A 12,259-nucleotide genomic window follows, 5' to 3' on the forward strand; every position below is an offset into this window, starting at 1 on the left:
AGGAAGTTGTTCTAGTTTTATAGATTTATTGTTCGGATTCAATCCAAATGTATCACAATATATACTTTATATTTTGTACTTTGCTTGGAATCGTATGTTGTGTTGTTTGCCTATATATCATAGATTGTTTTCTTATGTATCACAGATTACTTGCTTAGATTGTCATTTTAATTATAATGTCATCATAGTGTTCTGATTTCGTATTATTGTTACTTGGAACCTTGTGCTGAGTTGCAGGTTCCTTACGTATGTATCGCAAATATCACTTTAAGACGCCCATATTTCGAATTATACAATTACTATAATTAAAGAATGATACACAAATATTTAAAGATTCCATTAATTCCATTGAGTCAAACGACGTCGTCGCATCATAGAACTGGTCATTATCAGTCTTCACCACTTCCATTTTCAAGCAATTGACAGAAACCCTAAAGCTCGCATTTTCTCGATCTAATTTTGAAGATTACCAAATGGCGATGGCTGCTTTGAGGCGCGAGGGCAGGCGGATCGCTGCCCCTATCATTTCCCCCCGCCCTATCAATCCCCTCCGCTCTTCTATCGTGCCTTCTGAGTACGATTCGATCTGTTTTGCTTTCACTTATCACTCTGTATGTGGTGTTTTTGTTTTTGATGATAATGATATATATGCACTCGCGTGTGCGTTTGTTTGATTCCGCTTTAGCTTCAGTTTTTGGCTCTAGCTTCATTTGGATTTGTGCCATTCTTCGCCGTTGCAACCAATGTTTGGGGTATCTGATTTGTTCTTTATCGCGTTATTAATTGTGAATTTTTGTTATTTTTGCTGTTATGTTGGTAAAGCAGAAGATTTGGTGTCAATGTGGCACCTCTTGCAGCTTAATTGCCTACCTTCCCTGTCTCCGATTGCTAGTTTTTTGTGAAGCTCGCAGTTGTATTAGCCTATTCTTTTGTCATCTCTGGTTACCGTGTGTAGCTATGGGTAGTAGACATATAGTTGTTGATCTCATATGGAGAAAACTTTTTGGTTGATAATTTTGAGGGGTTGTGCCAGTGAAAAGAAGTATAGTATATATTTTTTCCTGTTTTACCGGGTTACACAGTTGTGAAATGTGCAGATGTAATGGGGTTCCTCACATTTGTCTCTTTGGCCTCATCTATTTTGTTGGGCCAGTGGCTTGTACCGAAGTTGGAAATCATTCTATTGTTGTTGTTTAGAACCTTTACTGAAGCATATCTTATATTCTGAATAATTATTCACATCTCAAATATATCAATGCTACGTGTATTCAGATCTTCTTGATGTTACTTGTTAGCCCGGGAAACATTACATCTAAGGATATTTTTTTGAAAAATGTTTAGTTTAAAGCAAAAGTATCATGCTCAAAGTATGGGGATAAGTTGTTTCTGATTATATATTGGAGGATAATGAGCTACACAATTATAGACCATGGGCATTGATGGAAAGGTTAAACCAGGATTTAACTGATACTAAAATCATAAGAGATAGATAGGTTCAAAGAAAATATTTGCGGATTACATTGATTAGATAAATTTAACAATATTGGACCTACGGGCCACATGTGACAGAACTTGCTGTGAATATTTTATAAAGAACATGTTACTCAAGGTGACACAAAGAATAATCGTTACTGTATATACCACTCCTCGTATGTTATTTATGGGCTATCAATTATTTCACTTTGTTTGCAATTGAAAAGTTATATGTAATATTCATAATCGCTTTTCACATCTTTGCTTCTGACTAAATATGCTCATGTCTTGCCAACAGGGATCAATCTTTCTTGGGAGTTCGATCTGTGTCAACTCAAATTGGTAAGATGACTCTTGAACCACTGATGATCCCATCAGCCAGTTAACAAAATATGACTTTTTTTTATGTTTGACTGAACTATTGTGATACATTTCCACAGTCCGCAATCGTATGAAGAGTGTCAAGAATATTCAAAAAATCACAAAGGCTATGAAGATGGTTGCAGCTTCAAAGCTTCGAGCTATTCAGTCAAAAACTGAAAACTCACGTGGTCTGTGGCAACCATTCACTGCTCTTCTTGGTGATCTTCCAAGTAAGTTTGTGTATAAATATTTTGGTTTCTGTGCATATTACAATGGCCTTGTTAACTTAAAGTCCATGGTGGCTTCTGCACATTACCTTGTCACTAGTGGAAACCGGGTAAATATAACCTTTCAAAAAAATCTGTATGGTGTGTGGGTGAATATTAATAGTTCAGTACAATTCTGTATCATCATATGTTTTCTATGTTTTGACAGCACTTGGATTCATCTCAAGACCATCACATTATTGTTTTTCTCATGGCATAACTTACCTATGACATTGAGCTGAAACAATCCTTAGCCACCCTAAAAACTATGTTTCCAAGCATTAGATGTCATTAAGATTACTTCCATCAGATTTTATGATTTGCTCATTAAGATTACTCATCACTGTTTGTCTCTGTCTCCACTATCTATTTAACATTGCCCTTATCAAAACACAGCTGACTGGCCTGATATATTTCCCGCATAGATTAATTCGCCTGGCTGCTAGCTTGCTCCTATTTAGTGCTTATCTTACATCCTTTGATCATAAAAGAAAAACCACAATACTGATTTGTTTCTATTGATGGTATACTCAAATCTCAAATTGAAATGCCTTTATCATCTCTTGGTAAACCCTTAAATGGCTCCTACAAATAAATTCTAACTTGTGCCTATTTCTTTAAATACAAGACCTCATTCTGTACTTTTCATGTCCACGTGTTTGAATGCATTAGGTGTTGATGTGAAGAAGACTGTTGTTGTTACAATTTCCTCCGACAAAGGTCTGTGTGGTGGTATCAATTCTACTTCAGTGAAAGTAAGCAGGGGTCTCAAGAAGTTAAATTCTGGTATCTTCTATCTCTCCTTTCCTTCCTTTTTTCCCTATTTGTACAGAGAAAATAAACCATAAGTTACGTGGTTTGGTTTAGGTCCTGACAAGGAATCCAAGTATGTTATTGTGGGAGAGAAAGCCAAGGCCCAACTTGTTCGAGACTCTAAGAATGATATTGAGCTAGCCCTAACCGAGTTGCAGAAGAATCCTCTAAACTATACTCAGGTTGTCTTTTCTCCATGCTTGTTTTGTCCCCCCCCCCCCTCTGGTAGATGCCTCTCCATCATATCAATCTTCCAGATTAGAGACTTCGGACCAATCTAATGCTGGAATTTGATTCTTGTTTTCTTGCCACTTCTTGACAGAACTTTCTAAATTTTACTGGTCTGTGCAGGTGGCCGTGCTTGCTGATGACATCTTAAAGAATGTAGAATATGATGCGTTAAGGATTGTGTACAATAAGTTCCAATCAGTGGTCCAGTTTATTCCATCAGTATCTACTATTTTATCCCCTGAGGTCAGTGATTGCATCGAATGAATTTAATGACAACTCATTTCATGAAAGTATACACATGCTGCATGCTAATTCCTTCCAATGATGGTATAGATTGTTGAGAGAGAATCTGAAGCTGGGGGTCAACTTGGGGAATTGGATTCTTATGAGGTCGAAGGTGCTGAAACGAAGTCAGAAGTGCTTCAGAATCTGACAGAGTTCCAATTCTCTTGTGTATGTTTTACCTTTTGGAATCTTATAAATATTGTATTCGACTGATTTCAACTTCCAATCTGATATTTAAACTCTTAATTTGTCTTTCAGGTTATGTTCAATGCTGTCTTAGAAAATGCTTGCAGTGAGCAGGGAGCTAGAATGTCTGCTATGGACAGCTCAAGCAGAAATGCCGGAGAGATGCTTGACCGCCTCACGCTTACTTATAACAGGTTTCATGCATCTCTCTTTGCATTATTATAAATACAAAGTGCAAGAGGGTGTTTGCTTTGCTGATTGGATGTTCATGCACCAAAACGATGCTAGCTAAACTTTCTGTTCGGGCATTGCATTGCTTATAAAGTAATCAAATCTTCGCCAACCAAACTAATTGCTCTTCTTTTTGTTTACAACCAGGACTCGTCAAGCAACTATCACTACAGAATTGATAGAGATTATATCTGGAGCATCGGCATTGGAGGGCTAATTCAGCAAAAGGATTCAATTGCTTCTCTACTGAGACATTGACGAATAATATTTCTTGTTTTGCACTTTTGGCGATCCCTCCATTTGAGGTTTCCAGATGCTTGAAATAATCCCCTTGCTACCTTTATGCAAGGGATACTGGTTTGTGCCTTTTAACTGTGAGAGGTCTTTTGTAATCTATTGTACTAAATAAAGTGTTCTTGAATTTCGATAATCTCCAGCATTTCATCTGCCTTTCAAAATACATCTTGCTTGTTTTCGACCATCGATATTGTGTGTTGGTGTGACTCTCGTAGAGTTCGTATTTTTTGCCAAAATATGGGGCTTGTACATACTGCATATAGTAAAGGCATAGCTTTAATCAGAAGTAATCACATGTATTATAAATACGTTATGGAATTCCATCTGAATTTTGATCAGTAAGAGAATTTTTACAAGAGCTCTTATGTAATGAGTGCATATTTTATACTCCATTTAGTTTTTTGAACATGTTAAAATGGGATCATGTATTTTACTCAAATTGAGGTAAAGATTGCCTTTGAAAAAGGGGCAGTATATTGAGTAAAAGAAATGACGCAATAACAATTGTCACATATGAAGAAAGTATACAATAAAGAGTGAAAACTGCCTTCAACCTTGTAAAGTTGTTTCATCAGGTTGCTAACTGTAATTTTCTAGGATAAATCCTGATTTTTATTAAATTAATCATAAATCATAATAAATTAAATAATTTATTAAGTTGACTTGAGATTAGCAAAGGAAGGAGTAATACTTTTTTCCGTTCATACAAACTATCTCACTTTTTTCATTTGGTTCTTCCACAAAAATTCATCTCAGTCATTTATAAAAAAAATTACACATTTTATTAATTTAATATTAAAATTATACAGTCCATAAATAAAGCTTTTTTTAGGAGGGAGCATTAAGTTGAGGTATAAATCAAAAAATTAAATTAGATTAGATTAAATAGATTCCAATTCACTTTCCCTTTCTTCTTTTTCTTATAAAAAATGGAAAAACTAACAATATTATTTTTAAAATAAAGAAATGAAAAAGTGGAGCTATATGGTTGGTGGGTTTAGAGCATCCACATGCTCTTTGGCATAAGCATGGAAGTGGGCTCGGATCCACTTTTATTCATTTTTTACACCCTGCTTTTCCCCAAGAGCACAACACCCACATCTATGCTCTTCCGCAAAGACATGCTCAAGGGTCTCACCATTCTATTATTCAATTTAAATAAAAACATTTCCACAATATTAGAATGCGTTAAAAATACCCGAAATACTAATACAAATTACTAAAAAATTAAAAATTACATAATTCAAATCCTAAAAATTAAAAATTACATAATTAAAATCCTAAAAATTAAAAATTATATAATTTAAATCCTAAAAATTAAAATTTACATAATTAAATTCATAAAATTAAAAAAACCACTACCCATGGCCGAATTTCGCCCAATGTGTTTGATTAGGTCTTCTTGTAGCTCAATGTGGGCATTGGTATCGCGCATTGTGTGTCTTGATTCGATCATCTCTCGCACCGTCGTACGCACACCTCGGCGTGGGAGAGACCTTGCGGTTGAGCTTCCGGCTTCATCCTCGTCGTAAAAGTTAGCCGCCCTCGGTCCTTCGTCGCAAGATAATACACGTGTACATGATGTCGGCAATATTCTTAGAGTACCACAGCCGAGACGGGGACTTCACAATGTTGAATCGGCCTTGAAGGACCCCAAAAGCTCTTTCGACGTCTTTCTGAGCAGACACTTGACGCTGCGAAATAAAGAATCTGTCTCTGGTCTTGCGGATTGCTGAGCGTCTTCACGAAAGTCGACCACCTTGGGTAGATACCATCGGCGAGATAGTAACACCATTCAAAACATCATTGAAGAGTGGTGAAGAATAGAGCACGTTCAAGTCGTTGTTGGATCCGACAATACCGAAATATGCATAGGCAAATCCATAGGCGGTAGTCGGCGATCGCTTCAAGGATAAACGTTGGGCCCCCGCCTTTGTGACCGCTTAAGTGTTGCCACCTCCAAGCATTCGGGCAACTCTTCTACTTCCAATGCATGCAGTCAATGCTGGCAAGCATACCGGGAAAACCGTGGACTGTTTCGTGAAGATGAAGCAACCGTTGACAATCTTCGATGGTGGGTGTCGTCGCAAAAAATTTTGAGGCATATGATTCAAGTTGACTCACCCACATGCAAATACTCGTCAAAGAGGTCAGCCGTTTGCCCAGTAGCAAGTTGTCGGAGGGCACAAGTACACTTCTGCAACGTCGAGAGACTTTGCCGACCAGTTGCGTCTCTACGTGATTGAAAGTATTCAACATGGGCGGACAATGTGTTGACAATACGCATAAACAATCGTTTTGAGATGCGAAAACGGTGCCGGAAGTAATCTTCCAGAAAAATAGTAGGCAACGAGTCTTTCATGGGCTCCCTCCCTGCACGAGGGATGTAGTGACGTTTTGATCTAGTTGGTTGAGGAGGAGGGGCGGGGGTGGCGGCGGCGACATAAGCTTCATAGGCGGCACAATATTGTTCATAGTATTCTTGGTCTTCGCGCTCGGCTTCCGCAATGATATCGTTGAGATCCATTTTTGAATTTAGAGAGGGTTTGAGTGAGAAAGGAAGATGTAGATGGGTTGTATGAAAAAATTAATGATGAATGTGTTGTATGAAAAAATGGATGATGAATGTGTGTATTTATAGATGATTTTAGGATTAAAAAATGTAAAAAAAATTTAAAAAACGGTAATAAAAAGGCTATATTTTGGGAATCCGAAATTTTTTTTTTAAATTTTTTGGGTATTATATTCGATTTTTTTTTTAAAAAAAGGAAATTACTACAGCATTGCCGTTGGTCAATAGAAACGCGCCACGTCGCCCTGCTCAGCGGCAGCCGGCATGTACATGCTCGATGTATCGAGCAGCACCGTGCCGTCGGCGTGAGCACAGTAACAAACACGGGTGTGTGAGTGTGTCGTGCCGTCCGCACGGACGCGATCCGCCCACCAAGCAGCAATGGGGATGCTCTTAGCATCATAAATTAAGAGAGCAAAGATCCCATTCATAATCACTCACCCTCTTCCACTGCAAGAGATCTACATTTCTAAGAAACGAAAAAAAGGGGTAATCTCTATTTCCCCAATCTCATTATTATTCGTTGAGATATTTCTTCAATCGGGTTCTTGAGCTTCTTCCTTTAATAAAAGATTCAATATTTTGGTATGTGAATACAATTCAAGGCGTAATTTGGTTTGAATTAGTGTGTGAGATTTTTGTTTAGTTACCACGAGCTGAGCTTGATTCAAACAAGCCTCTGCGGCGCTGCATTCTGCATTTTTCCTGAGAAAGTTTGATTCTTTATTCACAAAGTTATTATTTGGATTAAATTGTGCTCATTTTTTCCGTGTAGCGGATGGAAAAAGCCCTACTGAATTGTGTTTATAACTCCTAAATTCAGGAGCTTGTTAGAAAAAAATCATTGAAGGGGAATGTATTATCTACTGTTAGTGTTTGAGATTTTGAAAATATAATTTTCATGTGAATTGGCTTCTGCATCATGAGTAATTTGTCGATTTTATAGAATAAGGCATGAAGCTGAGCTATCCCGATCATTTCCAATGTAGCTATATGTATGTGGTTCTTATTTGTTTGGTACTTGGCTTGTGTTCCTTTTTTTCTTTTAGCCGATGGAAAAAGCGTATGTACTGAATTGTGTTTATAACTCGTCTTTCATGTAATAAAGTCAGGACCTTGGCGGAAATAATCATTGAAGGGGAATGTGTTTTGTGTAGTTACTAGTTAGAGTTTGGGATTTTTTGAAAAGACGTTTTTTCGTGTGAATTGGTTTGGTGGGGAGGGTCTAGTGCATCATAATTATTAATTTGCGTCGTGAATATATGAGCAATTTGATGATTTTTTGGAAAGAAAATATGGCATGGAGCTGAGCTATGCCAGCCGTTTCCAATGTAGCATCCCTCTCTCGTTTTATGAATGCATTTCCATGTGGTTCTTAGTTGTTTGGTTTAATGAGCATGAAGATTGTGTATGTTGATGGGCTCGGAAAAACATGTTTCAGGCAGTCTTAATGAGCATGAAGATTTTGTATGTTGTTTTTGTTTTTTTGGTGGTGTATGTGCTCACTTTTGATATGTTACGACAGATACTTTTGATGGAGAGTTTGATGTGTGCTCGGATCAATTTGACTCCGGTTCGCTCTCTCTGTGGTTGCAAAAACAACCCAATACACGTTCCTTTATTGGCTCCCAGAGTTACAAGGAGAATGTTGGTTTCTCCAACTGTGGTAATGGGAAGCCCAAAATCATTCAATTTGGTTGCTGCTTCTATTCAGCCAGTGGAGAACTCAGCAACGAGCCGTTTTGACAATACGTTACCTTCTAAAGGTACATCTAGACCTGGACTTTTAGTAGTCTTTTATTTGCTTTATGTTCAGATAGGTTTCGATTCTAGTAATGGCCAAAACGACTGCTTGAAATTCGGCACAAATTTAACGATGGTTAGTGCCTAATACATGATGTTATTAATTGCTTTGTTTTATTGTGTAAGAGATCCTTGATGTGTGGAGAAATGCCAATGCTGTATGCTTCGACGTGGATAGCACTGTGTGTGTGGACGAGGGAATCGATGAGCTGGCAGAGTTCTGTGGAGCCGGAGAGGCTGTTGCAGAATGGACTGCCAGGTTTAGTGGCTTTCTCTTCATTATCTTCTCGTTGTTTTAGTTTTGCCAAAAAAAGTTGTGAACCCAACAACGTAATCTGTATGTTGTTGGATTGACAGGGCAATGGGTGGTTCTGTTCCTTTCGAGCAAGCACTGGCTGCCAGATTATCTCTTTTTAGCCCATCCCAGTCCCGGGTTCAGGAGTTCCTCGAGAAGAGACCTCCAAGGTACAAATGTTTATAGTTCCGAAGCTTTGCTTTTCGAATTAATGTCAGATTTACTGGACAAGAGTCTATTTAGTACTACTCCACTAGTTTACATGTACATAAATTTCAAAGTAGGAGACAAAAAGTGCCATCGTTTTTTACGTCTCACTTGATCTCACGTACATAAATTCAAAATAGGCCGAGCTAATTAGTTTACCTTGCTGTGCTCGACTGCTCGTGCCATGCTTATCGCACAGCCTAGACTAACCTACTCCATATGTATTTATGAGTAAATTATGCACATTGCTATTACTTTTGTGAATGTTTAGAAGTAAACAACTTCCAAACATTCACCTCTCCTCTGATAATAAACGAGGCTTACTTGCTTTTCGTTGTGTAGGCTCTCGCCTGGAATTGAGGCGCTTGTGAAGAAGCTGCATGAAAAGAACAAAACTGTCTATCTTGTCTCTGGAGGATTTCGTCAAATGATAAACGTAAGTTGCTTATTATTTTAAGACTCATCTCTACTTTGCGTTTTTCCATTTCTAAGATATGTTCTACAAAAATCATTTTGAAGCCCATTGCTACACTCCTTGGGATACCACTCGAGAACGTATACGCCAATCAACTTCTATTTGGAAGCTCTGGGGAGTTTTCGGGTTTTGATCCCAAAGAGCCTACTTCAAGAAGTGGAGGGAAAGCCGTTGCTGTTCAGCAGATTAGGAAGGTCTGTCTATGATCTCACATTTTCTGCTTTCGATACTTCTGTCGTCTGTTTTCAGCCCTCGTCTCAAAACCTTCCCATTCCGTTTCCAGGCCCGAGGCTTCAAGTCTTTAGTCATGATTGGAGACGGCGCAACTGATCTTGAGGTGAGAAATATTATATCTCCCTAATCACGGTTTGACATTCTAACAAAAAAGTTTCAAAACATACATAATTAAACTACAAAATTAAACTTCACATATGAAAAGATTTACATGTCTCTGTTAGATTTTGTTAGCGTCTTTGGTTTAGGAAGCGAACGACGTTGCTTCGATGTTAACTCATATTTGTGTTGAAATCCCTGTCACCTTACATCATATGCAACCTTTCCCTGACCAGAGATTGAATTTTGGTTAATTTTTGTTAGTTTTGTGACAATCCTTTCATTAAAATGACTATAGTTAGGATACCTAATTTGTTATTGGACCCGTTCGGCTCCCACTATTGCTCATAATTAGAATTTAGAGGTCATGTTTATTCTTATCTCGGCCTGTCTCCTCAGTGCTAAGATTACATAGTATATCTGCCTGTCTCCACTAATTTAATCGTAGATAAAGTTGGTTTATCCTATATTGTATCTCGGTATTTCTTAGTCTAGTGCATCGAATGTCGCCATTATGTATAGTTCATGACTTCTATGTTAAAAAAGTAGTTTATGCATTAAATCATTATTTTCCCTATATTTGCATTTATATCTATATTTTCCTTCTTTCTAAAGCATATTTGTGTATCGTCGTATTTATCGTCTTGTGTTCATCGCTGTTTCAGGCTCGGAAGCCCGGTGGGGCCGACTTGTTCGTATGCTACGCCGGAGTTGTGCTCCGAGAGCCGGTTGCAGCTAAAGCTGATTGGCTGGTCTTCAATTTCAAAGACTTGATCAACTCACTAGACTAGTCATGGTTGAATAACCCTTCATTTTCTATTTTATTCATTTTTCTCTTTTTCATTATTCTACACTTATTCAGTGAGTTTCCCTATTGATGTTTTTATTCTTGCATATTTTGTCTGATTTTTTAGCCATAGTGAAGAAAATTTAGGTCCAGTTTTTGGACAAATGAATGTGATATTAGCTTATGATGATTGTGTTGTTAGCAGAAATAAATCCTGATGTTATATGATCTTGGACTAATGAAAGCTCAATTTGTTCATCTTTATTATTTTATTCATTTATTTGAAGTTATAGATAACACAAACAAATCAAGCTTTGAATTTTATGAATTTTGGAAAATTATTAATAATATTTTTAATATATTAAAATTAAACTAAATTTATAAAATGAAATAAATTAAGCTATAGGTGAATATCATTTATTCTTATATTGAATCATAAAGTGTACAAACAATTTATTTTTGTTATTTTAATACGTTTATAAATATTAATCACTTTTGTTTACAGACACTATCCCCAATCATATTATCAATAAAATATTTATGTATTTACATCTTTTATCATATGCATTCATATTTTTTTATATGGTGAGTTAATTTCTTTATTCTTAAAATCAGTATTTTAAAACTGGTGTACCCATTCTTTTTATAATATACTAATATTAAAGAAAGAAAGGTGAAGGGCACGTTTAAAAGAAAAAAAAGAAGCAAAATACAATGTGGGTGTCATGATTCGATTCATAGCCAACTTTAGTTGTTGGAAATTTGGAATGAAAAAGTTGCTTTGTGGTCTCATTATTTGGTTGGACTCTTTTAATGAGATCGACATGTGTATATGTGGGGTTGGTTTATTTAATTCATCAATCAATTCTCATGATTTAATTCTATTTAATTTTATTTAATTTATGTCGAAATCATAGTAATTCACTTTCTTCTTTAATTGTGCATTAACTGTAATTCCATTAGTATATAAACATGCTTAATTAATAATTATATTTGAAACTAACACACTTCTTTTTTTTCTCTACTGATGCAAGAGGTATACCAACTCGGTTTTAAGTCTAATTATAGTTCCTTATTTAGGTTTAATTAGTCAAATATTATATGTTTTTTTCCTTAATTATTGTGATTCTATTCCTAAATTTACAAAACATGATATACCTTGCATGATATTTTTAACATTACAATAATGAATCCAGATTATTCATATAGATATATTTAGTATTGTGTCATGCACTAGTTGTTTGGTGCACCCATGTAAACCGTAAGAAATAAAAAAATATATTTCATTCATTCATAAAAAATCTAAATTCTTGAGTAGTTGAGTTTTAATGAATAACTAAGTATCACTGCTATGTACAGATTAATATATTTTTAAAACATTAATTTTCAATTTTAAATTAATTAAACGAAATTAGAATCAATATTAACAATTAACAATATGAGTAATAATTTTTAGTTATATAAGAATAAAAAATCTATACAAATCAACATTGAAGCATAATATATTTAAAACAAATCGCATAATATAATGTTTAAACATTAAATCATAGAGTAGAAGATAAAAATCTATTTACTACAATAAAGAATTAAACACAATGGATAATTACTCATCATTTTTAAAACTTCTTTATACACTACATAA

General features: G+C 35.9%; 2 protein-coding genes across 3 annotated transcripts; both read left to right on the forward strand.

Moving 5' to 3' along the window:
* Nucleotides 1-375: 375 nt before the first annotated feature.
* On the forward strand, nucleotides 376-4,278 carry LOC121779337 (ATP synthase subunit gamma, mitochondrial-like). Its single transcript, XM_042176657.1, has 9 exons — nucleotides 376-574; nucleotides 1,772-1,815; nucleotides 1,914-2,066; nucleotides 2,775-2,888; nucleotides 2,970-3,097; nucleotides 3,267-3,389; nucleotides 3,480-3,599; nucleotides 3,690-3,811; nucleotides 3,996-4,278. The coding sequence occupies exons 1-9, from the start codon at nucleotides 474-476 to the stop codon at nucleotides 4,063-4,065; spliced, it is 975 nt and encodes a 324-aa protein (XP_042032591.1). The 5' UTR covers nucleotides 376-473; the 3' UTR covers nucleotides 4,066-4,278.
* A 2,780-nt stretch (nucleotides 4,279-7,058) lies between these two features.
* Nucleotides 7,059-10,881, forward strand: LOC121778159 (phosphoserine phosphatase, chloroplastic-like). 2 transcript variants are annotated; one of them, XM_042175460.1, is made up of 8 exons: nucleotides 7,059-7,206; nucleotides 8,243-8,483; nucleotides 8,647-8,779; nucleotides 8,878-8,985; nucleotides 9,365-9,458; nucleotides 9,542-9,691; nucleotides 9,781-9,834; nucleotides 10,496-10,881. In XM_042175460.1, exons 2-8 carry the CDS (start codon nucleotides 8,252-8,254, stop codon nucleotides 10,619-10,621), a joined length of 897 nt encoding a protein of 298 aa, XP_042031394.1. In that variant the 5' UTR covers nucleotides 7,059-7,206; nucleotides 8,243-8,251; the 3' UTR covers nucleotides 10,622-10,881. The 2 variants fall into 2 exon arrangements, with proteins under 2 accessions (XP_042031394.1, XP_042031396.1); XM_042175462.1 differs by having other exon boundaries at nucleotides 7,149-7,302.
* The last annotated feature ends 1,378 nt before the right edge of the window (nucleotides 10,882-12,259 follow it).

The sequence above is a fragment of the Salvia splendens genome, chromosome 19 (genome assembly GCF_004379255.2).
Source record: "Salvia splendens isolate huo1 chromosome 19, SspV2, whole genome shotgun sequence".
NCBI lineage: Eukaryota > Viridiplantae > Streptophyta > Magnoliopsida > Lamiales > Lamiaceae > Salvia > Salvia splendens.